The following is a 24,635-nucleotide window of genomic DNA, read 5'->3' as shown; positions in this document are numbered from 1 at the left end:
GCAATTGATTGAACTTGGAAAACAACTTTTTTACCAAGGCCCTTCCGAAGATGTCCTGGAAGGCTTTAATGATGTTCTCAATTAAATTTTTCAATAAAGGTCATCCAAAACAGGCAAACCAATCGTTCATTAAAGCAGAGTCTTGAAGCTTCATATATGAACAAATTTTAAGAGCTGTTCATGGAGGCTATTAAATAAAAATGAATAATCCAATGTAAACAATGGTTTTTAGGGTTTGATTCTAAGTTCTCACTGTAGTTATACTTGGAATTTTCGCAATTAGTAAAGTAGAACGAGGTACAATTAAATAGAGAAGTAATCAAGAAAAGCAAAGGTTATAGCAGTATAATAAACATCTACTTTAAAAATTACAAACCTTAGCTAAAAAAGGTAACTATAACAGTCACCCAATTTCCTTCAAATTCCCGGCGGAAAGTTATGGTCACTATGTCTTATAGCTTTGTTTATGTTATAGCATCTTTTGGAGAAGCCTTATCCGAGAAGGATTTGGCTTTTATTTGAAGTAAAATAAGAAAAAAATCTCACGGAATTCTCATGCTGTTTCCGTCAAGGGAGCTTAAAAGGGGGTGGTCCGTGTCTTTTGAACAAATTTGCTTCACCAAACAAAAGAACACAGAGCCTATGGCAAGGTATATTAAATGCAATTTTTTCTGCAAGCAATGAAACCAACGTACGCTAATTATAGAACTATTAATAAGACAAAGCCGCTAGTAGGATCATGATCATGATCACTCAGTAAAAGATACATGTATACGGAAACATGATGAGTTATTAGAAATTAAGCTTTTAGTACCGATTTCACGTCTTTACTCTAGAGGAGGGGGGGAGAGGAAAAAATGCGAATTTATATGACATTAAAGCAAATGTCCTGATCACTGTTGACATCCATGTAATAGTGTGTCAAAGGAGAACCTGTGCAAAGAAGAACTTGCATTAGAAGGCGATGAAAGGCTACCCAGCACGTAAAATCATCATGCGAGTTAAAGGGTTTTTTTTTCAGCATTGCTAGTCTAAAAGTGAACATGCATACCTTCTCTTTCAACCTTCTATTTTTTCTTTTTGATGCTCCATCTACCGATAATGTCTCAACCATCAGTATATTATCTTCCACTACAGTATACTATATATCAGAAATGCCTGGTTGATGTTCTAATTCAACTGCACAGATCGAACATCAAAGCATACTTGAAAAGGCAAGAAGGTGAAGTCGATGATGAAGAAATGGACGATGACGCAAAAACAATGTCTAATGAATCTATGTTTGAAGCCTTTATTTTCAACTATAAACAAATTACAAACCATCCGTCTCTACTTGTTGACTATTATATACCTCGTGATTTGCTGCTGCTCAATACAAAGGAGAATATTGTGGGTCTGTCAAACAAATATCGACAAGTGAGTGAGATTCTAGACAGACTTGTAGAGAAGGATGCCAGGAAGACCATTGTGTTGAGTGTCTCTGATGCCAAGGAAATGGATCTAGTTGAGTCTTTCTTATTAGGCAAATTCGGATTACAGTATTATAGATTTTCTGGATCCTCACTATACTACGATAACCATGGATCGTTCGATTTCCACCAAAGTTCCAAAACAAATGATCAAGTAAGTTCTGAGGTACGCAAGGCTCAAAACCCGCAAGATATTGACGAACAGAAAAGGAGGAAACCAGGACGCCAGAAAAAATCCCATGGGTCAGCGGCTACTTCAAGTAGTAATGAAAATAACAATGGTAATGGTAGTGGACCCAATGATGGGCAACAAAGAAGAAAAAAATCCGGCCGTCCATCTACGGCAGAGAAAAGAGCACGTGAACAGAGAGCACAGATGAGTGCTGCCTTAGCAAATGATGGAACAGTGAATGGGTCCGTTGAAAGTGATCTCTCTGCTGGAAATAACAGACGAGAGAATAAGGAAGAGTATATACCAAAACTATCTAAAAATAACAGAGAGTTTTGTGAGAGACTCCTTGAAAAGAAGAACAAGAAGCTTAATGTGTATTTAATTCTGTCATCCCAATTGAAATATCTACTACAGTTTGAAGATTTGAAGAGCGATTTGATTATATCACTTGATTCAAAATACACAGATTTCGAGGAGGTTTCAAAGATTTTGAATTATGAGATTCCAATCTTGAAACCTATTGTTGTTGAATCACTTGAACATTATGAGTATCAGATGAATGAAACTATGAATAGCATTATCTTTGATGACAAAAAACCTCTGAAGAGGCAACAACGTTTAATGAATAGTAAATCCAATGAGGATATGAGAGATAGTTTTGACTTTCGTAGACTATTGGTTATGCTTTCATTAGCAGCATGGTCAGGAATAAGTGTTTACTCTGCTGAATCAGATTCGCCTGTCTCGAATTCACTCATTGATTGGCTAATTGATCCGTCGAATAAAGAATACCCATACCCACAAACTTTGGAAACCAGAATTCCTTTAATTTATAATCAGTCACTAATTGATAATGTTAGAGATACATTAGAGGCTAAGTATGATTTGGCAAATAACTTGGGAGTAAAAAATTTAGACAATTACGTTTTCTTCAATGAGAAGTTGGACAATAGGGCACCTGAAAAGACCGAGCACAATGATAAAAAAATAAAACTAAACCCAGAGCACTGTGAAGTTCCCGAAAGACTGAGTTATTCACAATACCAGTTTTATTTGAGAGAATTGATTAAAGAAACGCTGAGACAAATGGATGAATGGATGGAAAAAAGTGGAGACATACTCCATTTTGTACATTTAGATGAAACAGAAAGACAGTATATCATGGATTGTGGTAATGCAGATTGTGGGGAATTATTCAAGAAGAATCGAGATTTGAAGGTGGTTGTTGAAGCACGAGAGAAGGTATTGGCTCGGATGGATCAAGAGCTCGAAAAAGTTTCTCAGTTAAATGAAATGCTAAAGAGCAGATTCCAAGAGTACTCTGAATTGAAAAGCGGGGAAATCTCGGATAAGAAGACGAAACAAAATAACGAGATGGAGAAACTAAAACTAAGATTAGAAGAGTTGAAGATGTCAATTTCCCGAGCTGAAGCGGAGTCCAACGGTGTCAGAAGCAAGTACCAAGAAACATCAACGAAGGCAGCAGAGTCTTCGATGTTGTTGAAGAAGTACGAAAGTTTAGGCAAACTTCTACAAGAGGAGAGTAAGGGGGTTTTCAGGAAAGTGCAATTAAAATGTGTCAAGGACCAGCAGGCGTATGTCACAAAGAAAATAGAAACCTTGACGAATGATCAACGAACGTGGAGGGGTTATCTTGAAATATTAAATCGTGAATTTGAGAAACGTTCCAATGGTGTCCACCAAGGAAACGCAACAAGAAGTGGGAGAAATGCAAGAACCCAAACTCCATATTAATGGGTTTTTTTATACTGATATTTATATATATCTATGTGCGTGTATGTCTATTCTTATTATGGACACACACACACACACACTAAGCCTTTCATAATCTACAAATGCTAAACCACTATAATACAAATTCGCTGGTGTAATCACTTTTTTATATTGTTAAAGAAGTTTTTGACCTCATCCTTTGTAACGATTCTGCCTTCACGAGCAAAAGGTGTGAGGAACTCTGTCAACTTGGACTTGATTTTCTGATATGCTTCGAGCCCCTGTATGGTTTGTTCTGGTGGCAGAGTATTCAGCTCCTTTATTCCTAACTCAAATACAGACGAAGAATCGTCGTCTTCTGGAGGACTGTATATTGGATCCTCCTCATACATAAACGGATACTTTTTGAGAAATCGTGCCAGTGTACCTTCTGGATGATTCCGAACGTTTTCCTTGAGTATCTCTTTATAGTTTTCCCTCAAGAATATAGTTGTTGGATAGCTCCTCTTTGTCCGTTTCTTATTATTCCCCGGTTTTAAGGTTTTTATTCTCTCATCCAATGACTCTGAAGGAATATATTCTAAGGTGTCGCAGTGTAGCAGCTGGACAAGATCGTCCATTGCCTCTGGGAACTTGGACGAGCATTTCCAGCATATGATAGTTTCAAAAGTCTCAAGAGGGGGGAAACCTGGTAATGGCAAGATTTCATCACCACTTATGGAGTTGTCATTGACTTGTAGCGTATTTGCGGCATCATCGCCGGGTTTCAACTGGTCCAAATCGTCAAGCCTGTTTCCACCTTGATCTGAATCACAATGTGCAGGAGACCTCTTAATGATTCCTGGCTTCAATCCCATAAGGCACTCCTCATGGTACCAGTCTTCATCGCATTCCACACCCAAAATACACTGGATCATATTTGAATCCTCCAATGGATTATACGGCTCATCACAAGAACAAAATCGCCCCCGGAAGTTATGTCCATACTTGTTCCCAAAATCAGGTATATCGGGACTAAATTTCCCCCCAAATGACTTGTCCAACATCAAATTGGACCACTGGGGGTTTCTCACCAAACAGGGAGTACCGATTCTCTCTGTACCACAGTCACAAGTTCTATTCCTCTTGGTAAAGAGCTCCACCAGTTCATGAGACGTGTGGCACCGGATGCTACAGGCATAGCAAACGGCATTGAGGACCCCCGTTCTCTTTAGACATGTCTGACACGCATACAGTTCCTGACGTAGGGGGCCCTTTGCATAGGTGCACTCTCTTGGATCGTGCGGGAAGCTTTCCCTAGCTGCTGTCTCCAGCTCCTCCTGCTGTTGTAGATACTCTGGTGCTGAAATGGCGTCTCTGGTGTCCATGGGAAACAGTGTTGCTATTAATACCCTCTTTTGTTTACACTATTACTAGCCCCATGTATGTAGTCCTCAATATGTGTAAAGGTTATTATTAGTGAAGAGATGGTGAGGAGGAGTGGGAGAAAAAAAAAGATCTTGGCCTTCCTCGATCTGGAAGGTATTGTTGATTGTTGTACACATGTAAGCGGCAACAGTCTTGAGCAACCCGATTCTCCATAGGAGAGACTTCTTTGAAGACACCAGAGAGGGAGAACAGTATTCTTTGCCAATCCAGGTAGAGTAGAGGCGAAACAGGAACAGATATTGCGATTCTGCAGGTACCACAGAAACATACGGTTGCTTATGAGGAGAAACCTGACCAGGTACAAGTAGCACAAATAGAGAAGATAAACACAGTCACTATATCACGAACTTTTCCATTTGCATCCACTTCCCTCCATCAAAATATATCCCAAGTCACTTAAAGGGAGGTATATTTGTTTGTACGTCATTTATCCACAGTAAAAGAAAAAGAAATTAGAGTGTTCACAAATGCAGACAATGGCACAGGTGAAGAAGGTTTCGTCACCGAAGGAGCTCTTAGAAGACAAGGCGCCGCTCTCGGGCGAGTCTGAAGCAAGTAACCAGGACAGCACTTTGAGTAAAGACAAGAAGAACGGGCGGGTCCAAGTAGAGGAAGGTGTGCCTCTTAAACGGCCAAAAGGGAAAGTTTTCCAATGTACCGGCTATCCTGGTTGTTCCATGGTATTTACCCGTAGTGAACATTTGGCAAGACACATTAGGAAACACACTGGAGAGAGGCCGTTCCAATGTAACTTGTGTATGAAGAAATTCTCCAGATTGGACAATTTGCGGCAACACAAGCAAACTGTACATCATCATCAGCTGCAGCATCAGAATTTCAGTCATTCCGATTTGAAAACTGCAAAGTATGGCAACCATGGTACAACTCTGAATAACAGCAAACGTCGGTCTTGTAAGAATGAGCTAACCAATTTGCGAAATTCCATTGACAAGTTATACAAGGTGAATGCTAATAATAATAATAACAATAATAATAATACTAATGATAATAACGAAAATGAGAATGATAACTATGAAAACAAGCTCCGTGATAACGAAAACCGCAAAGAGCATAGTGCTACAAATTCAAATGCTTATGCGCCAATTACTCCATCGATTCAAACCTTTGGTGACAAGGTTACAAATCCGCTGAAAACCCCTCCCGATTCCATCTCCCCCAGTGTACGGAAATCCATGTTACCCCCACCACGTAGGAACAGGTTCCTTCAGAAGCACGACGGCTTCTCAGAGATCCGGCCAACGTATTCGAAAAAACCAGTTCCAATTATTATAAGCAATGACATCAAGAATGAGGTGAAGGTATTAACGCCGGCAACAGGACAAAACTCAATCACAGAAGCCAGTCCAATACCGGAGAGAATATCACAAATAAGACAAGGTGATACTCAAGGTTCACATTTGGTCATATTACAACCACAAAAGTCACTGTCATTATCTCCAAGTTTGGCCAGTTTCCCGTCGAAATATTCATCGCCTCAGGTGTCACCCTCTGTCAATGCATTCAGCGACATACCGGCACCATACCCACAAAGTCAACAACAACATCAACACCAGTATCAGCCGCTCCAACCACCCCAATCACAACATCGATACCCACCACCTGGATATGCATTTCCTAATATAACACCAACAAACACCCATTTTGATTTTGCGAATCCGTACATGTCACCAATGTATTATCAGCCGCCTAGTGCTGGGTATGGACAGCCAATGATTGCAGAAACGTTTCGACATCGATCGCATCCGCCATATGGGAACCAGCCGCAAGTACACACGCCGCTATACCCACCAGGATACGATTACGGAGTGTATGCACAGTGCCAGCCCTCACTCCCGCCACCGTTACCCCAGCAGGTCCAATACCCGCAACAGCAGCAACAGCAGCAACAGCAACAACAACAACAACAACAACAACAACAACAACAACAACAACAACAACAACAACAACAACAACAACAACAACAACAACAGTTATACCTGAGAAGGCCTGTCGAGAGAGATACTGTAAAGGACTCGCCTGTTACTTCCAATGGATCAATGGCGATAGCTGTAGGTAGTGGCGACGACAAGGCGGTGGAGAAGGAGAAGGAGGTAGTGAATGACGAGAAGAAGCTACGGATCTCGAGTTTGCTCAACGAGTAGCATGGGGGCATGCATTTACACGCTTGTATAATACACAGTATAGTAGTTTAATCATTGCAATGACTATGATGGCGATGCATTGTGCAGTAAAGTAGAGGGGAATGAAGCTAAGGGCTGTAGACTATAGAGTTACAATGAGATGTAAGGCATAACACGCTACAGCTAAAGATAGTAAACCATAAAGATTCTACACTTGTCTAACCATTTTTCTGTCTTTCTTTTCTGTTACTATTACCACCAATAGTACAGAGTGCCATAATACTACTTCTACTACTTCTACTACTTCTACTACTTCTACTACTTCTACTACTTCTACTACTTCTACTACTTCTACTACTTCTACTACTTCTACTACTTCTACTATCATGTCTAATACTTCTTTACCCTTTTCCCTTTTCTCTTTACCCTTTTCGCCATTTCCCAATTAGGCAAGCAGCACGTCTGGCGCGCGTCGCGTCGATTCCCCCTTGCACTTGCTCGATCGAGTACTCTCGCCAATTGTCCCGCCAGGTCTTTGTTTACATGGCCTTGTCCCTTCTACATGGACACAATTACTAGGAGCCTTACTGTTGTTTCTCCAACGTAACTTGCACTACAAACTCAGAAATCATATAACAACATGTCAGGAAAAGTCCACGGCGGAAAGGGTAAGTCTGGCGCAAAGGACGGCCATTTGAAAACACAGTCCCACTCTGCACGTGCAGGTTTACAGTTCCCCGTTGGTAGAATCAAGAGGTACTTGAAGAAGACGGCACAGTCGAAAATCAGAGTCGGCTCCAAATCGGCCATTTATCTTGCTGCTGTCTTGGAATACCTCACTGCAGAAGTTTTGGAATTGGCAGGAAACGCCGCAAAGGACTTGAAGGTCAAGAGAATAACCCCAAGACATCTACAGTTGGCTATTAGAGGTGACGAAGAATTGGATACTTTGATCAAGGCCACCATCGCATACGGTGGTGTCTTGCCTCATATCAATAAGGCTTTGTTGCTCAAGGTGGAAAGAAACAAAAAATAGATTTCTCCTCCCTCCTTAATGTCCATCATCTGTTATTACCATCTCTTGTTGTTTCATTACTTATTCTGTCGACTATGCCCTACGGTGTTACAATTGGTATCAACTTTATCTTAAATCTCCCTTCCGACTCCTCTATAAACTACTACAATGCTTCACTAAATCCCCTTGTGTAATATATAATGTTGTATATTCTATATATTCAAAACTTCAGTTGTTAATAAAAAAAAACCTCCATGGGGAACCCTAGAATCATCTCGTGTACTTGTTGAACGTCTCCTCATCAACAAGTCGTCCGTTTCTAACTCGCCGAACCCTTAACCTCGTCGACCGTCCAACCCGTACTCTAAACTCGTCCTCTTTACTTCCTTTCTCCACGGGGAAAATAGTCCAGTCACCAGGAACTTCACTCCCCGGTGGCAACTCATGCACAAAGTCACACTCTTCGTCATCAACAACTCCCTCTCCTTCTCCTTCAAGCAAAGCCTGTGCATGTTCAAACTGTCTCCTCTGACCGTCGTTGAGCTCCAGCCCGCCAATCCGTGACATCACTTGACCAAGCTTGTTGCTGATACCGCTACTGTTGCCAACGGTGCCAGTGTAAGTGTCCCCATATCTATCCACAGTCGTTGGCGCTTCCATAGGCACCCCTTCGAAATACCGACTGTACTCTTCCTCCTCCGCCGGCACTGTAGGTGGTGATGGTGACGGTGGCATCGTGGGTGTCGGCACAGCAGGCGTGACAACATGGTCAACGTGCCCCCCAAGTGGCTCTTCAGCAGCTTCTTCAACTTGTGGTACTTGCTCCTCTCGCTCTGGACCTTCAACACGAGCTTGTAGTTCAATTTGTTCCGCCTCTTGTTGGTTCCGCCGGCCTCCTCTCTCACTGTCCTTGCCGGGAATAACGTCCTTCCTACAGGTTGGACAAGCATTTGACATCTCCAACCAGCTTCTAATACACCCGTCGTGTAATATGTGTCCACAATTCAGTTTCCGTGGTACACTTCGGCTTGTACCAGTGCCACCCATCGTTAGATCGTCCCTACATATGATGCAAATGTCGCAGTCGTTCAACTCCTCCTCTGTCGGATAGCCCAAACAATCGTTCAAACGCTTGGCGCTTTTTATCAATCTAAATAAATTCGAAACTGATTTGAATAGCTGCAAAATTGTAGTGAATAACTCGCCAAACAAGTTAAATGGGAAACTTTCTAGCATGGCGAAAAATAAAAGCAATGTGGGTATCATAATTGTCTTGATCAAGCTTATAATTACTTTGGTTATTGAATCAATCCATTTCTTCCATGCCCAAACCTCCTCCTCGGGGTACTTCTGTAGGTAATAGAGTTCGAAAACATCAAGGGAAAACTTAACAGTAGCATAAGACAAGTCTATGCACAATAGGAAAAACTCAAATGACAAGACCAGTAGTAACGGAGACTTGTGAATAAATGATTCGTCAATGCAAGACACAATCATGAAAATATCCATTCTTAACAATGCAATAAGTAAAAGAATTACCCTATTGACTAGAATCTTCCATATTTTTTGGTCGTTTCTCTGGTAATGCTGTTGAATCAGAAAATCTAGCCGGTCCACCACTATGCAATGGAACACCTTGGAAGTGACCAATCCAAGCGAGGAGATAATCAATAAGAAGGAGTTCTCACTCGATTTATAGATGTTTGCCGACACTACAAGTGAAATTATAGTCGGCCACAACCTCTCGTATAGATGCTCCACTTCGATCAACCGCAACTCCCCAAACACTAAATTCTGCAACAGAATACCAGCCCCGAAAAACATTGAGACTAGCAAATTCCCAAATATAATCACCGCATCTCCGTGTGATACTTTGGCACCTAAGACGTAAAAGTTGGGGGATTCGTCGTAGAGCGCCGCAAGCTTATGTATGGCAATAAGTGTGCTGGCCAAAATGTACCCCAATAGTCCGAATCTCTGTCTACCGTTGTCCATTATCGGGGGGGTTGAAAAGGTAGTTCTGAATTGCAACAAGAACAAACGTATCTGCCAAACACTCTTGTATTGACAGAATCAACAAAGGGAGAAAAATTAACCGCCACGTCAATATCGCTCCATGTGAAATGGATCCACTTCAACTATGGAAAAGACAACAATTGACATCAAAAGCTCCAGATCTGAGAGAACAACATTGTGTTTAGACATGGGGCTACCGCTGAGACTACTGACGTTGTTTGTGAGACGGCTCACTTGGCCTGTCTCAGTTGGGATTGCAGCAGTTGCTCGACGGGACGCTCATTTCAGGAATATGTGTCTCAAGGCAGCACAAGTTGATGACAGAGTCCGCTTTAGACACAAGGACGATGTCCACCATGGTGCTGCTCTAATCAGCGAGTTTCTACTCTATGTTATAGTTACGGTGTTTATGGCTGTTGAGAGTCTTCGCAACAGACAACAGCGTGAGGAAATGAAGTACAGGATACAACGTTTAGAAGAACTGATCTATAAAGGGAGCAACGACAGCAGAGACTCGTTGCTCAAGAGGTGAATCAGCTGCTGTCGGAATCCGAGCCAAAGGAATCAAACTTGTCCATAAACTCACTTATGGGTATATAGTTGTCGTGATCAGTGGGGGTTTCCGGGTGGGCATTTGCAGATTCCTGATGATACCTCTCTTCCTCCTGCATCAACTTCTGGAACTCTTCAAGGGCTGTCTCAATCTTCTCCCATTGGACATACTGTTTAATGCCTCTTTTGCTCCGTCGTTTACTGGTGTATTCCAACTTCCATCTCTCCCATGAGTCCAGCATGGCGTCCATTTTCTCTTGTGTATTGCCATCTGACGAGACGATTTCAATGACATGCGACATGATATCGGCCAACACGACCCTTGCGTCACTCGAGGTGGGAATGACAAGGAGCAACGGCTCAATAACATCCTGCAACTTTTTGAAGTCGCCCGTTCTTGCCAACATCCACAAGTAGGAGAGCAGAAACGTTGGTGTTTTCCGTCTGGTTCCGTGTCGATGCAGTGGTGCCGAGTGTCTATGCAACGCTGGCGGGTACCTCTTCCTTAGTGAGGACATGGAGATACGTACATCTCTTTCCTCCGCATCACTGGCAGCCTTCCCACCTTCTCCCTCTCCGCTGGACGAGTCAGAATCCTCCTCATCTTCGTCGTCTTCTTCGTCTTCTTCGTCTTCTTCTTCGTCTTCTTGTTTACCCTCAAAAATCCGCCTCTTTTCCTTCTCCACCTCATCGTCCTCTTCGTACCCACTAGAAGACTCCTCGTCCTCGCTGTCGTCCTCGTCTCCATTGTCTCCATTGTCCACGTCTCCATTCCGGGTCCGTCTATCCTCCTCTCTCTTATACAACGTCTGTTCAGGGTACAGGCCTTTCAACGGATGCTGGTTTCGGGAACTTCGTAGAATCAGCTCCAAAAACCTGAGAACCTTCTCCTGGAGAGGCCGCTTGCCCACTATTTGCTCCAACGCCTCCAAGAGGAGCCTGTTGCTCGTTCCGGCCATGAGTTTAATCATTTTCCTGTTTTGAAGAAAGGCCAGATCTTCAAGGACCTCGTCATCAGGGAGCTCTCCATCATAAATGTCCTGTAATTTCTGTACAAAGTCCCCGACGTTGAGCTGCACAAGAATGTGCACGCCAATTGGCCATATCTGTAAGATGTCGGTATCAAAAGTGGACACGAGAATCCGAAACAACTCATAGCATAGATCAAAGTCTTGCTTGTACAAGGAGATGTAGAATAGATTGTCAATGATTCTCGAGTTGTACTTGATATACGACACCCGCTCAACGTCCACCTTGGGGGATATGTTGTAATACACGGGGGGGATCGACTCTTCTAGGCCAGAGAGAGATATCAGACACTTGCGAAGATCCTTGCGAGTAGGATTGATAGATCCCCAAGTCTTCCTGTATGACCGTTTCAGAGAGAGATACAGCTGTTCCCTCAACCCCACAATTTCCCCAGAGTGGAACACCCCTTCATGCCGGTCCGTCTCGTACGGAATGTGTTCGTCCGTCCACGTCTCCAATGTTTCCTCATCTAGTGTGGCTCGTGTTGAAATCTGAAAGGTCCTGTCTGCAGTGTGTCTCGCCAAATGCGGAACGTACACGTTCAAGATCCTCCCCCGACGGTCGACACTCTTCTCCAAGACAGTATGGATCTGTTCGTATGGCGTCTCCATGTCCACCAAACAATTGGCATAACCAACTTCCCAATTACAACTTCCAATTGCATCTTTTATAGTAAAAAAAAAAAACCAAATAAATCAAAAATCATCAAAAGTCAATTTTTCATGCACTTAAAAGGAAAAAAAGAAAAAGAAGAGAAAAAAAAAAACTCTCAAAAACTCAAAAACTGTGGCTTTTTTTTTTTTTAGGTTTTTTTCTCCTTCGACTTGATAATTGTGAAATTCCCCAATTGGCAAATCTGAAACGTAAACGGAATCGATAAAAGGCCGTTAATTTCTTGAATTTCCAAGAGAGATAAGTATCTAATGAGTCACCATTTCTTTTCCCTTTGAACATGAAATTGAGCAGGACTACCAGATCATTTTTTAGGACAATGTCTACTCTTCCAACACACAACCAGTACTTCCAAGTTGGCGGCAAAGATATTTGGAGTTTCATCAATGAGACTGCCGCTGCCAAGGCAGCTAAATCCGGAGACGGTGTAGCAAATCTTGGTCAAGGTTTCTTTTCCTATTCGCCACCGCAGTTTGCCATTGATTCTGCAAAGGAGGCCTTTGAGGTTGCTGCCGACAACCAGTATGCTCCTGCACAGGGAAAGCCTGTTTTGATTGAGAGTTTGGTCAAACATTACAGCGGAGAATTGGGGTACCAACTAAGCAAGGATCAAGTTTTAGTAACAACTGGAGCCAACGAGGGTATGTTTGCTGCCTTTTTCGGTCTGCTCAATAGGGGGGACGAAGTTATAGTTTTTGAACCCTTCTTTGACCAGTATATTCCGAATATCGAGATGGCGGGAGGTGTTGTCAAGTATGTCAAGCTACATGCTCCAAAGGACTTTGATACAAGGATTGTTGATGCCAATGAATACTACATTGATTGGGAGGAGTTGGAAAACGCAATCACTAGCAAGACCAAGATGGTTGTCCTTAACACCCCACATAATCCTATTGGGAAAGTGTTCAGCAAGGAGGAGCTGACGAGGATTGGCAATTTGGCTATCAAGCACAACTTTGTCATTCTCTCAGACGAAGTCTATGAGAACCTCTACTTCAATATCGACTCCTTCCCCCGGATTGCGTCCTTTGAAGATGAGGAGCTGCGTCGCCGGGTCCTCTTTGTAGGGTCTGCAGGTAAATCGTTTGCTGCCACCGGGTGGAGAATCGGATGGGTCATTGGTTCCCTGGAGTTGATGCCCTATGTGAGGGCTGCCCATACCCGCATCTGTTTCTCCTCTCCTGCACCGATCCAAGTCGCCGTGTCCAAGTCCATCGAAATAGCAGACAGCGGAGACTACTTCTCTCAAATGAGAGAGGAATACGCTGTCAAATATCAGATTTTGGAAAATGCCTTTAAAGAGCTACAGATTCCATACACTAGGGCAGACGGTGGATACTTTCTGTTGGTGAACTTCAAGAAGGTCAAACTACCCGACTCATACAAGTGGCCAGACTCCATTGAGGGGAAACCAAGAGATTTCAAGCTAGCTTATTTTCTGATTGAAGAGTTTGGCGTTGTTGCCATTCCACCAACTGAGTTTTATAGAAGTGGGGAGTTGGAATTGCAAGACTGTTTACGGTTTGCCGTCTGTAAAGACGATCGTGTCCTACAAGACGCCGCTAGACGGTTGAAGGGACTCGCCCAGTACCTCTAGAATGTCTACTGACACTCTAGAGATGGCGGAACAGCGTGTCTCCACTTGTTGGAGCATCTGCCCGTTCTCATGTCCATTTCGCCATGTATTCTAGTGGTTGTGGTTGTGTTATTTGTACGTCTACATAGATGGACAGACACAGCCGCCATATTTTATTTAGGTATCTCTACTCTCTCATAGATTCAACTCTATAGTTATCCTTTTCGTAACCTACACCACGTCCACGACCTCAACAGGAACATTGTTCCCCAGCTGCAGAACCTTCGTTGACACCAACATCGATGGTGGTGGCCGCTTGGCCTCCCCCAGCACACGCCCCTCCGTTACCGCTACCATTACCGTTACCATGACCATCGCTGTCGTCCCGCTCCGTTAGAAGCAGGGAAAGCTTCTTGAACAGAGGCACAACGCCCTGCCCGGACCTTGAACTCGTTTCAAAGAAGAGGGCACATCCAAGCTCCTCACAGAGAGCTGCACCTTCATCACTCGTGACACAACGTTGTGTAGAGGGGAGATCCCTCTTGTTGCCAACAACCACCAGCACGGCATCATCGCCCCTCTCCTCATGGACATACTGACACCACCGCCGAACACTCTCAAAGGAACCCCTATTGGAGACGTCATATACTATAATGGCCACATGAGAATCCCTAATGTACGAGGGAATCAGTGCCCGGAACCGTTCCTGTCCAGCAGTGTCCCACAGCTGGAGCCGTACTGTCCGAGGGCCGTCCTCTCCAGAGTTGCCACCGTCGAGGTACATGGTCTTGGAGAGGAAGTCAATACCCACAGTGGCAGAATAGTGCGTGTCAAACGTATTGTACATGAACCTCGTTATAAGGGACGTCTTACCGACACTCTGGTCGCCAAGAAAGACAATCTTATGTTTGGTGAGCATCGTCGTCTCTATTAACCCCCCACGTCGGTTTCTTGTGTTGGAAATACACAGTCTAGTGGTACTCCAGTGTTCTCAAACTGATCTCTAGAGTCTCCTCAATGGCCTCGTCCTTCTTCTTCATCACTTTACACGAAAACCCCCCGTTCTCTCCATGGGGCGCACACGCATTTCCCTTGTGATGGGGGGGCATTTTTCCAGTGGTTTTTCTTTTTTTTTGCCCTCTATTCAGGTTCTCTAAAGTCACTGGCGTTGTTTTAACGTTTCCTTGGAAATACATTGGCCGTCTTCCCTTACACGAGATACATTGTGGAACCGTATATAGTTGCTACGTAAAGTATACACTGTTTCTAGAGGAATGTCTTCAAAACACGGGTATGGCCCAACACATCGGCTATAGCTTTAAGCATACGCTATAGTTTAAAACATACGCTATAGTTTAAAACATGGCCATCCACCAGCCCACAGAAAGTCACTTCTTGCCACTCTTCTTGATTCCGCCACCAGCCAATGGTCCCTTACCTAACTTGGACGCCATGTCCTGTGCTGCCTTCTTTTGTGACTTGAGTTTCTCTAAATGTGCCTTGTCTTCTTCGTCAAGTTCCCGTTGCGGCTTCTTTGCCTTCTTCAGCGGCTTCGCCTTGCCTCCCTGTCTTCCGGACATGTCTGCTGTGTGGTGTGGTGTGCTGTGTGGTGTATGTACAGGAGTGGTTCAAGAGACAACCACCATTGACTGAGCATATTGCAATATTTTCAACGACAGAGACACTGTAAACGATGCTCAGCGTCCTCCGTAAAAGTTGATCCTCGTTTATGAGGGCAAAAATTCAAGTGAGAAATTGCCCGAAACGGCAATGGGAATGGAGATGAAGATAAATATGGAAAAGAGTTGAAGATATGAGGAAGTTGAAGATATGATGAAGTTGAAGATGGAGCTGCATACAGAAGCGTATCTTTTTGTTAATTGTTGTTGTTACTATTATTGCTATTACTACTACTGTTACTCGATGACACTAACGTCCCAGGATAAGAACATTGTGAGGGCGTCTGTTTCAAAGGCCAACAACAAAATCATTGACGCTGCCATTGTACGGTTATATGTGGCGACTACATCATCGGATCGTTGGGTATGGTCTGGTTTGATGGGGGCTCTTGTTCTCGTTGAGGATACTATTGGCCATACGTTTTTCTTTAAACTTATTGATATCACCGAAAGGAGGGGGATTCTTTGGGATCAAGAGATATACGTGGATTTCCAATATACTCAAGATCGGAAATTCTTTCATTCTTTTGAAATTGACAATGCACAGATTGGCTTTCTATTTGATTCAATCTCCAATGCACAACACTTCTATAAACGGGTGACAACTAGGGAGAAACACGCATCTACTACAACTCTTAACAACTATGCACAAGTGAAATCTCGCAAACACCCGGAACAGACCCCGCATTTTGACCAACTTACAAGCGGGAGTATTAACCATCGTATCAGGAGATCTAGGGGACTGTTATATTATGAGAAGGAGCCTCCTCCAGAATGGCGGCCCCTCTATAACGAGCTCGAGAAGATGGGCATCACAGAAGACATGATTGCCGAAAATAGAGACTTTATCAAGGATTACATCAACAAACAGGGCGGTCCTCTTGTTGGATTGGAACCACCGATTCCTAGACGTTATCAACATAGACAACAACAGCGTCAACAAGAGAACAACATAAATGATAATTCACCCCCAATCTCCTCCAGCTCATCAATGAGGAAAAAGAAGGCCCCACCTCCACCTCCACCTCAACCTCAACCTCAACCTCAACCTCAACCTCAACCTCAACCTCAACCTCAACCTCAACCTTCAGCGTCTCTGTCACCGTCACCTTCGTCGCCGCATCTAGCTCCGGCAACCCAACAGCATCTCTCAGAGGAATCCATAGCTAATGTCGGCGGTTCCCATCTTCAACAAGATCAACAACCGGCTCTCCAGCCATTGTCTGCACAACATTCATCCAACTCAATCTCCCCTCCTTTCAAACATGCAGTTCCTCCACCTCTTGCTACCCAAAACCTGCATCGCTTCATAGAACAGACTACTTCACCAGCTTTTCCCCCTAGAAATCCAGTACCTCCACCTCTCATAATACAAAATACACCTCTCCCAAACCAATCTGCCTCACCGGCTCCTCCACCAAGAGGCCCAGTACCTTTGCCACGGGGTCCTTCAACACCTCTGACATCTAGAGGCCCAGTACCTCCTCCCCCTTCAAGAGGGCCAGTACCTCCTCCCCCTTCAAGAGGGCCAGTACCTCCACCACCACCTAGAAACCAACCGCAGCGTGCAGCTGTTCCTCCCCCTCCTCCTTCCAGAAGAGGAGCAGCACCTCCACCTCCACCTCCGTCTAGACAGCTACACAACGGCCAGGCAGCTCCATCTCACCCGCCTCCTCAACAGGCGCCGTCGACCCAACAACAACCACTTCACCAACAACCACTTCACCAACAACCACTTCAGCCGTCTCACCCGCCTCCTCAACAGGCTGCTCTAACACCGCCACATCAACAGCAACAATCTCTGGCTCCTCCACCGCCACCACCACCTCCTTTACAGACGCAAACTGCACCACCCGCTGCTGGCTCCTCTGCTGCACCACCGCCGCCTCCACCGCCAGGAATGCCGGTATTCACTCCACCGCCTGCTGCTGGTCCCGCACAAACCACACCAGCAATATCCGACGACAGAGATGCTCTACTGGCGTCTATTAGAAATGCCGGAGGAGTGGGGGCACTACGTAAAGTCGACAAATCACAGCTTGACAAGCCAAGTGTGTTGCTACAAGAGGCAAAGGGTGAAGCACCAACCATGTCGAGTGCAGGTGCAAATACATCAAACTCTGGTGCACCTGCTTCGTTGGCAGATGCATTGGCTGCAGCCCTGTCATCAAGGAAAGCCAAGGTGGCCAATTCAGACAATGAGTCCGACGGTGATTGGTGAATGGTGTCCTTAGTAAACCGTAGACGTGTAAGTTGTGTATCATGTAAATACTTGAAGTTTATGTTTTTTTTTCTCCCAAAGGATAACTACAATGGAATCTTGTTCTTTTTCCCTCTGGTGAAAACTATGTCGGTGTACTTCTCCCGTGTCTAATGTTGGTTGTCGCAGTATCATGGTCAAGCTTCCCGAGTTCAAACATGCCGCTGGAGAATTGTACTCACCGGCACCATACTTTCGACATTTTCTGATCAGATCTTCTGGTCAATACAGAAGGTCTGTCTTCGATGTGCTAAATTCAAAGCCTTACAGGTTCAACCTATCTAAATTGCAAATATCACATCTACTGGACAAACGGCTACTACGGATTTACACACCAACCACGACTTCTCTACTCTCTCCTTCGACACCCTCAACTCTTCCCCTACCGAATTTCTCCGTTGTTTCGTACAACCAACATGTTCACGAAACTGCTGTGCCTAGACCGGCACGTCTCGATGTCGTTTACTATCAAGACAATATAATAGTGGTGGACAAGCCGACAGGAATCCCCGTACATCCGGTCCAGAAATACTACCATAATACAATCCAGCATATGCTGGCGAATCAGATCGGTGTTGCTCCAGAGTCGTTGTATCCTATACATCGTTTGGATAAACTCACTTCAGGCATACTGATCTTTGCTACGACTCAACAGACCGCCGCAACACTGAAAACATGTTCAAAGGAGAAGCTCTACCTTGCACGAATTAAGGGACGGCTGGTTAGAAACCAATGTCATGACGATCTGGTGTACATTTACCCAACGAGGCATATGCTTAATGTCTACACAAACGCAAAAACTGAGTTTAGGGAATTGGCCCATGATTTCTCCAGAAATGAGTCCATAGTGCTGGCTAAACTGTTCTCTGGATACCCACACCAAATTAGAATACATTTGCGTAATCTAGGAACCCCTATAATTGATGACCCGTTGTACGGGAGTCGGGGCAAATACAGAGAGATTATCAAATCAAAGGATCAAGTAACTGAACAGTATTGGAGAGTTCTCCTCTCAAGATCCGAATTGGTAAAGTCGACATTACAAACAGGGGCCACTTGTGACCAATGTGGCCAAGAAAAATACTCTGATCCACAAATTTTGGGAATATGCTTACATGCTTGGAGGTATACACTACAATTTGATGCTGATAAAAAAATTCAGCTTCAAACTCGAAATTTACCCATTTGGATGCCTAAAAATTTTGACTTTCTGGATAACCTTGAAGAAAACTTTATAGAAATATAGACATTCACCACTTTTTAGACATAAAGTAATTTAGAGTCTCCAGAAATATTCGCTATGCCTACTTCTGAAGAGCTGAAGGAACACATTGCTTCCATTTCTTCAACTTTGCAACAGTTACAGTCCACACTCAATAATTTGAATTCCACCTCTGGGTTACTACAACCGGCAAATGTTAAAGATCCGTTACTTGAGATTTCCAAATTATCATCATTAATCAGCGCCCATGCAACGAAATTGGGACTTGTTTTCAAGCCTCCTATCGCAGCCACTACTTATAATACGTGTTTCCAAGAACTCGACTCTTTCTTCAAATACATCAAATTCTTAATATCGATTCTAAACCAATTGAAAAATTCCACTGAAAGTTATTCAAACTTATTCATCAATGAACTATCATACAATACTGCATCTATTATAGAGTCTGCATTTTACTTGGTTGAAGAATTGGGTAAGTTGATCGATACCGAAGATGTTCTCAAAGATGATAAAACTGATGAAAGGCTAATTGGTGTGGGTATAGTATGGGAAAAATGTGAAAATATCAGCAAAAATGCAAAGATCGGTTCAAGTGGAATATTGCGTGGGAAGCTGAAGAGCTCTAGTTCATTGGTTCTTGATGCAAGCGAAGAGCTAAAAGAATGGTTATTGGATCCAATGGTTGGTGATGCATTTAATCTTGATGATTTCAGCGACAATTTTGATGGTGATGACGATAAGATTCAAACCAGCAACAATGGAGATGAGGATGAAAGTGGAGATGAAGATGAAGATGAAGATGTTCCTGAAGCAATAATCAAATATGGTGAAACCTGGAGTCCGAAAATCCAACTTGTGAAACTTCTTCTCTCCTTACTTGACAGGTCTATTCCGGCAAGTAAATACACAAAAAAATTCTCTAAAAATATTGATTTGTTCCATGAAAAGCAGCTGAAGGTTAACGAATATGTTGATGATCTGGTTGCTTCAATAGTATATGACATGGATTTGGAGAATGCTAAAAAGGCATCTGATAAATTAACCAAGGAAATTAACCAAATTTTTGAAATAGTCAAAATCCTCAACAACAATGATGAAAAGAAAGTAAAATGGTTGGAATCCTGGAAAATCAAGTACAGTAATTAGAAAGTAAAAGGTTTAATAGATGTATAAATGTTTATATCATTACTTTGTTATAACAAATAATAAAAACTTTGGAGAAAAGAAAAGTGGGGTAAATCAAAAAATTAAATGAGGAAACGTCATAGAAACTTAAAGTTAGGTATCATATTACTTCTTTAGACTGATGTGGTAGAAGTATGAGTAGGTTTTGAGAAAGTTGTTGGAAAACTAACAGAATTTGTGGATCTGGTTAGTAAAGAAGATAATTTGCTTGGTAAAGCAGAAGAAGAGTAAATCGAGGTTGGAATAACTTCAGAGATGGTAGAGTTATCGTACTGTTCATCTGATAGAGATTCAAAACAATATCTGTTGAAACATTTAGCACAGAATGGAGAGATCTCAATACCCGCTCTTTCTTCACTTCTACGGATGATTGCACAACCAACACATTGTGCGAAATCTTCATCATCGTCATTTTGAACAATATCAAAACCGTTTTCAACAATTGCATTTCTCTCTTCGTAAGTTAATTGGAAACCTGTGATGTTTGAGTTTGCGGATGCGTTATAGTTTGGAATGTAAACTAGTAATGGCTTCATGACATTGAACTCAACAGTTGCATTAGGGTTATATTGATCAGTGACCAATGAGGAACCGTTACAACCAAAGAATACCGGTCTTTTGTTCAAACCTAATTCAACAAACTCTTCAGTTGAATTTGGCAATGCGTAGAAAACGTCATCTGGGAATGCTTCAGCCCATCTTTCCTCAGTTGCAAATAAGGAATCACCATCTGGGTAGTTGTCGGTTTCATCTGAACCTGAATTGTCAAAGGCAAAAACAACATCGACTTCTCTAGAAGGTACTAAAACAGGGTCAAGTGGAATAACTTCGGAATAACCACCATCAATTAGCTTCAAGAGATCACCATATGGAATATCGGAGTCATTGGATGATAATGAGGAGTTAAAGAATGGGTTATCAACAACTGCAAATAGAGTATCATTGACGTTCTTATTGACTAGACCAACTAATGTCTCGACGTATGAAACAGAAACATTAGTACCAACAACATCGATGGTGCTTGCTGTAGAATTACCGCTAAGTGCAGCAACCAAAGATTCCTGGAAAGCAACTAAAATATTAGATGAAGCCGCTGTTAACCAACCAACATTATCGAATTCATAAGTACAATCGTAAGAAGAGTTTGGCATACCAGCATCAAATTGAGTGCCCAAAATATCAATTGGAATGAAACCGCCAACCAATGGGGAAAAGGAACCAAACTCATAAGGGGTAATTTCAAAGAGATTTGGAGTATAAGCGCTCATGTTATTGTTGACGTTACCGGAGGCAGCAATAATTGGGAATGGCATATCGTAATCTTGGAATGCCTCAATATATGGAACATCTGAGTAAAGGGTATTGATACCGTAATCGTCATAATCTTTTTCAAACATGTATTTGGATAAGATTCTACCATATAAATCAGCTAAGGTAATTTCATAACCAGCTTCCTTTTTAGGCTCGACTTGAGAGATTAAATTCAACCAAAACGAAATTTCTGTTGAAACTGGTGGGGCAGTTGTATTCCAAATTGAAGTTTCGTTCGAATAGACAATATCTTCAACCGAAGTCCAGTTGTTGAAAACTAATGTATTCACCATGATGGAACCGCCGGAAATACCTGAAATATAAGTGGAAGCATCAAGCAAACCTTTTAAGGTGGAGTTACCCGTAGTTCTTGAGTCTAGCGCCATGATTTCACCTGCACCGTTAAATAAGGCTCTGAACCCACCTCCGGAGAATGAAAGACCAATGTTGATACCAGTCTGGTTCAAGTCGTTGAAATAGTTAGCAAAAGATGTTCCATTGTAATCTGGAATTTCCAAGTTATCCAAAAAGGAAATCAACTTATCGGTAGTTTTGACTTTCCTGGCAGAAATATAAGAATACTCATCCTGAGAAATCAAATAGTTTGAACGGATATAACCTTCATGAGTAGTGGTGTTGTAAATTGCTGAAGAGTTATACGATGGGCAATAGCCCTCATATGGAGCATATGTGATATCTGTATCGTTGAAAATAGCAGCGGAAGCAGTAGCTGCCAACGCAAATAAGGTAGTGATTGGGAACATTGCCGTTGAGACAGCAAGTTGAAACAAGTATTCAACAGAGTCAGAACCCAGGAGAAAGAAAAAGATGTCAATCCAATAAAGAAGGTTTGAAGAAATGGTCCAAGAAGCAATTTCCAATATTGAAAATAAACTTTCTCATTTAAAGTAAAAAAATCCCAATATGACACTTTCCAGCAAACATATCCGGGCATTCCCAATCTCCACTATCCGATGTAAACATTCCGGTCTCATCCCCTCTTTCCCCTATTTTGCTTGAGATTACAACCCTTCTCTCTTCAACGAGGGGGTCTGTGAGCAACATGGTACTCCTAGCGACTCGCTGCATCCTCTAGTGGCATGTTGAGTTCCGAAATAACCCTGTGTTTTCTGCTCTCAATGTTGAACTGCCCGTGTTTACCTTTTTCCACATCCGGCCTCGGCTCCCCAACTTTTTTTTGTGAGTCTCCATGTGTAGCCACAATCTGAGGCAAAAGCGAACGAAAACAAAACATAAATCTAATATTCTCACGTCTTCCAGATTAGGCAATTGTCTCTTTCCTAATTGAGCAGCTGCTCATCTGAGCTTGAAACGGATAATCTTGTATGAGGAAGAGGTTGTAGGCAAAACATCAACCCTATCAGAGAGGGTATGGGCATACCTAGCCATCTCCTGGACAGGATCAAGATTAATGCTACGTATACTCTTGTGTAGACAACAGGGAACCACCACAATCTCAACTCGGAAACCTTCCATTAATGCTCGGGTCTCGGCAATCCAGTCGACCATGTTGTAGAAGAAATCCCCACAGAGCTTAACTCCAAGTATTACGACGGTCTTGACCTCTTTGAACTGTTGTAACGCCATTGCCTGATACCAGATCTCCAGAAAATCGTCTCTACTCCGGATCTCATTCTGGTAATTAAACATATTGAAAGTTCCAGCGGCTTTATTGGCATATTCGAGAACCTTGTCATCATTTATCAGTTGCTGTACTCTCATACTAGATGCCAGTCGTTCCCTTATTGAATCGACGCAAAATATAGGTATCTTATAGTGTGATGAAATGATGCTATAGGTATCTTATAGTGTGATGAAATGATGCGGCTGATGTAGCCCTTACCTGATCCAAGCTCAATAACTCCAACTTGCTGAAATTCGTCTAACTTAGTTGTCTCCAATATATCGTTAATAAGAAGTCTATCTTTAGGATTGACTCCAAGATAATATCCCTGTGGGATCCGTTGCTTGTTCACCAACGACATCAACAATTTGATGATAATGATGTTGATAGTTAGAATTCCTTTGGTTCTGATAGGAATAAAAAAGCAGATAAACAATTTGAAAAAGCAAAAAAGAACTGAGCCCGATGCGGGGCTCGAACCCGCAGCCTTTTAATTGCACTTCCTTAACAGAAGAAATCTTAAGAGTCAAACGCTCTACCGATTGAGCTAACCAGGCTTTTCTTGAAATTAAACTTTTATGGATTTATATGTTGTTTGTAGATATCTGATGCCTGCTCACTATTTAATCATTATATGAAACAAAAGAACATCTTTCTTCTTAACCATTGTATAAATATGAATTCTAAAGCAATTGTGCACCTTTTTATTTATGACAAAATATTTAATTCAGAGTATTACAATTATAATATTATTCGAAAACCACTATTATTTTGCAAATGAAAATACCGCAAAATAATTCAAATTGGTTATTCATAAAACTGAATTTTTTTGGGCTGGTTTAATTATATTTCATTAGTTGATGTTATTTGTAAGGAATTCTTATGCCCTTCTCTAAGATTCAATTCATAGTTTTACATCATTGTTCAAATATTTTCTACAAGGTGAGGCTGTTACGTATTTTTGTTCAAAACAAAAAAAAAGACAAATATACAAAACATATTCAGAATGTGGCTGGGAAAGGGATAGTTAAATCCCCTATGCATACATTCAAGAATAAGCTGACTAAACAAAAGTGTTTACAGTATCATCCAACCAATCCTAAAAAAAAGCTATAAACAAGGGGAGGGTTCAAAAGACAGCTTTCAGGTACACACAAGGTAAACAGAGAAGCAAAAAGGTTTAAAAAACGACTAAACCAAACTTTGCTCTTTTTAGAGAATATATGCCCTATGAACGTTTGTTGAAATTAGAATGAATAGTTTAAATTTTTGAGCTTCTAAACTGAATTTTCTAGAAAGAAAAGAGCGATGTTTAAATCGATCTTCAACTTAAGAAGAGAACATAGAGTTATATACACAGGCGATAGGTTGACCGTAAAACAAGAAATTCTACCTAGACCTTTTTCATGTTAACCAAAGAAAGCCCTCTTCACTTCGCAATTTCTTTAGAGAAAAAAAAAATATGAAACCAATGTCACAAAAAAGTTTGCCAAGACAACGTAAAATTACAAAAGAATTTTTGACATATC

The 24,635-nt window shown here is 42.3% G+C and overlaps 15 protein-coding genes and 1 non-coding gene across 16 annotated transcripts; 8 read left to right on the top strand and 8 right to left on the bottom strand.

Moving 5' to 3' along the window:
• Positions 1 to 1,083: 1,083 nt before the first annotated feature.
• C5L36_0D02910 (uncharacterized protein) lies at positions 1,084 to 3,396 on the top strand (the record flags this gene model as incomplete). Its single annotated transcript, XM_029467166.1, has 1 exon — positions 1,084 to 3,396. One exon carries the CDS (start codon positions 1,084 to 1,086, stop codon positions 3,394 to 3,396), a length of 2,313 nt encoding a protein of 770 aa, XP_029323026.1.
• Positions 3,397 to 3,533: 137 nt separating this feature from the next.
• C5L36_0D02900 (uncharacterized protein) lies at positions 3,534 to 4,742 on the bottom strand (the record flags this gene model as incomplete). The annotated part of the gene is made up of 1 exon (XM_029467165.1): positions 3,534 to 4,742. The coding sequence occupies one exon, from the start codon at positions 4,740 to 4,742 to the stop codon at positions 3,534 to 3,536; it is 1,209 nt and encodes a 402-aa protein (XP_029323025.1).
• A 528-nt stretch (positions 4,743 to 5,270) lies between these two features.
• Positions 5,271 to 6,965, top strand: C5L36_0D02890 (uncharacterized protein; the record flags this gene model as incomplete). Its single annotated transcript, XM_029467164.1, has 1 exon — positions 5,271 to 6,965. One exon carries the CDS (start codon positions 5,271 to 5,273, stop codon positions 6,963 to 6,965), a length of 1,695 nt encoding a protein of 564 aa, XP_029323024.1.
• A 619-nt stretch (positions 6,966 to 7,584) lies between these two features.
• On the top strand, positions 7,585 to 7,980 carry C5L36_0D02880 (uncharacterized protein; the record flags this gene model as incomplete). Its single annotated transcript, XM_029467163.1, has 1 exon — positions 7,585 to 7,980. One exon carries the CDS (start codon positions 7,585 to 7,587, stop codon positions 7,978 to 7,980), a length of 396 nt encoding a protein of 131 aa, XP_029323023.1.
• Positions 7,981 to 8,229: 249 nt separating this feature from the next.
• On the bottom strand, positions 8,230 to 9,954 carry C5L36_0D02870 (uncharacterized protein; the record flags this gene model as incomplete). The annotated part of the gene is made up of 1 exon (XM_029467162.1): positions 8,230 to 9,954. The coding sequence occupies one exon, from the start codon at positions 9,952 to 9,954 to the stop codon at positions 8,230 to 8,232; it is 1,725 nt and encodes a 574-aa protein (XP_029323022.1).
• A 145-nt stretch (positions 9,955 to 10,099) lies between these two features.
• Positions 10,100 to 10,507, top strand: C5L36_0D02860 (uncharacterized protein; the record flags this gene model as incomplete). Its single annotated transcript, XM_029467161.1, has 1 exon — positions 10,100 to 10,507. The coding sequence occupies one exon, from the start codon at positions 10,100 to 10,102 to the stop codon at positions 10,505 to 10,507; it is 408 nt and encodes a 135-aa protein (XP_029323021.1).
• A 1-nt stretch (position 10,508) lies between these two features.
• Positions 10,509 to 12,167, bottom strand: C5L36_0D02850 (uncharacterized protein; the record flags this gene model as incomplete). Its single annotated transcript, XM_029467160.1, has 1 exon — positions 10,509 to 12,167. One exon carries the CDS (start codon positions 12,165 to 12,167, stop codon positions 10,509 to 10,511), a length of 1,659 nt encoding a protein of 552 aa, XP_029323020.1.
• A 341-nt stretch (positions 12,168 to 12,508) lies between these two features.
• C5L36_0D02840 (uncharacterized protein) lies at positions 12,509 to 13,825 on the top strand (the record flags this gene model as incomplete). Its single annotated transcript, XM_029467159.1, has 1 exon — positions 12,509 to 13,825. One exon carries the CDS (start codon positions 12,509 to 12,511, stop codon positions 13,823 to 13,825), a length of 1,317 nt encoding a protein of 438 aa, XP_029323019.1.
• Positions 13,826 to 14,054: 229 nt separating this feature from the next.
• C5L36_0D02830 (uncharacterized protein) lies at positions 14,055 to 14,723 on the bottom strand (the record flags this gene model as incomplete). The annotated part of the gene is made up of 1 exon (XM_029467158.1): positions 14,055 to 14,723. One exon carries the CDS (start codon positions 14,721 to 14,723, stop codon positions 14,055 to 14,057), a length of 669 nt encoding a protein of 222 aa, XP_029323018.1.
• Positions 14,724 to 15,192: 469 nt separating this feature from the next.
• C5L36_0D02825 (uncharacterized protein) lies at positions 15,193 to 15,384 on the bottom strand (the record flags this gene model as incomplete). Its single annotated transcript, XM_029467157.1, has 1 exon — positions 15,193 to 15,384. The coding sequence occupies one exon, from the start codon at positions 15,382 to 15,384 to the stop codon at positions 15,193 to 15,195; it is 192 nt and encodes a 63-aa protein (XP_029323017.1).
• A 250-nt stretch (positions 15,385 to 15,634) lies between these two features.
• Positions 15,635 to 17,704, top strand: C5L36_0D02820 (uncharacterized protein; the record flags this gene model as incomplete). The annotated part of the gene is made up of 1 exon (XM_029467156.1): positions 15,635 to 17,704. The coding sequence occupies one exon, from the start codon at positions 15,635 to 15,637 to the stop codon at positions 17,702 to 17,704; it is 2,070 nt and encodes a 689-aa protein (XP_029323016.1).
• Positions 17,705 to 17,876: 172 nt separating this feature from the next.
• On the top strand, positions 17,877 to 18,989 carry C5L36_0D02810 (uncharacterized protein; the record flags this gene model as incomplete). The annotated part of the gene is made up of 1 exon (XM_029467155.1): positions 17,877 to 18,989. One exon carries the CDS (start codon positions 17,877 to 17,879, stop codon positions 18,987 to 18,989), a length of 1,113 nt encoding a protein of 370 aa, XP_029323015.1.
• Positions 18,990 to 19,043: 54 nt separating this feature from the next.
• On the top strand, positions 19,044 to 20,111 carry C5L36_0D02800 (uncharacterized protein; the record flags this gene model as incomplete). The annotated part of the gene is made up of 1 exon (XM_029467154.1): positions 19,044 to 20,111. One exon carries the CDS (start codon positions 19,044 to 19,046, stop codon positions 20,109 to 20,111), a length of 1,068 nt encoding a protein of 355 aa, XP_029323014.1.
• A 152-nt stretch (positions 20,112 to 20,263) lies between these two features.
• Positions 20,264 to 22,225, bottom strand: C5L36_0D02790 (uncharacterized protein; the record flags this gene model as incomplete). The annotated part of the gene is made up of 1 exon (XM_029467153.1): positions 20,264 to 22,225. One exon carries the CDS (start codon positions 22,223 to 22,225, stop codon positions 20,264 to 20,266), a length of 1,962 nt encoding a protein of 653 aa, XP_029323013.1.
• A 553-nt stretch (positions 22,226 to 22,778) lies between these two features.
• On the bottom strand, positions 22,779 to 23,204 carry C5L36_0D02785 (uncharacterized protein; the record flags this gene model as incomplete). Its single annotated transcript, XM_029467152.1, has 1 exon — positions 22,779 to 23,204. One exon carries the CDS (start codon positions 23,202 to 23,204, stop codon positions 22,779 to 22,781), a length of 426 nt encoding a protein of 141 aa, XP_029323012.1.
• Positions 23,205 to 23,565: 361 nt separating this feature from the next.
• Positions 23,566 to 23,663, bottom strand: C5L36_0Dtrna9K. Its single transcript has 2 exons — positions 23,626 to 23,663; positions 23,566 to 23,602 (listed from the first exon to the last, which is right to left on the bottom strand). It is a non-coding gene; the product is annotated as a tRNA-Lys (tRNA).
• Between the last annotated feature and the right edge of the window lie 972 nt (positions 23,664 to 24,635).

Source organism: Pichia kudriavzevii, chromosome 4 (assembly GCF_003054445.1).
Source record: "Pichia kudriavzevii chromosome 4, complete sequence".
Classification (NCBI taxonomy): Eukaryota; Fungi; Ascomycota; class Pichiomycetes; order Pichiales; family Pichiaceae; genus Pichia; species Pichia kudriavzevii.
Note: the sequence above shows the minus strand (reverse complement) of the source record. Positions and strands in the feature narration are given on the sequence as shown.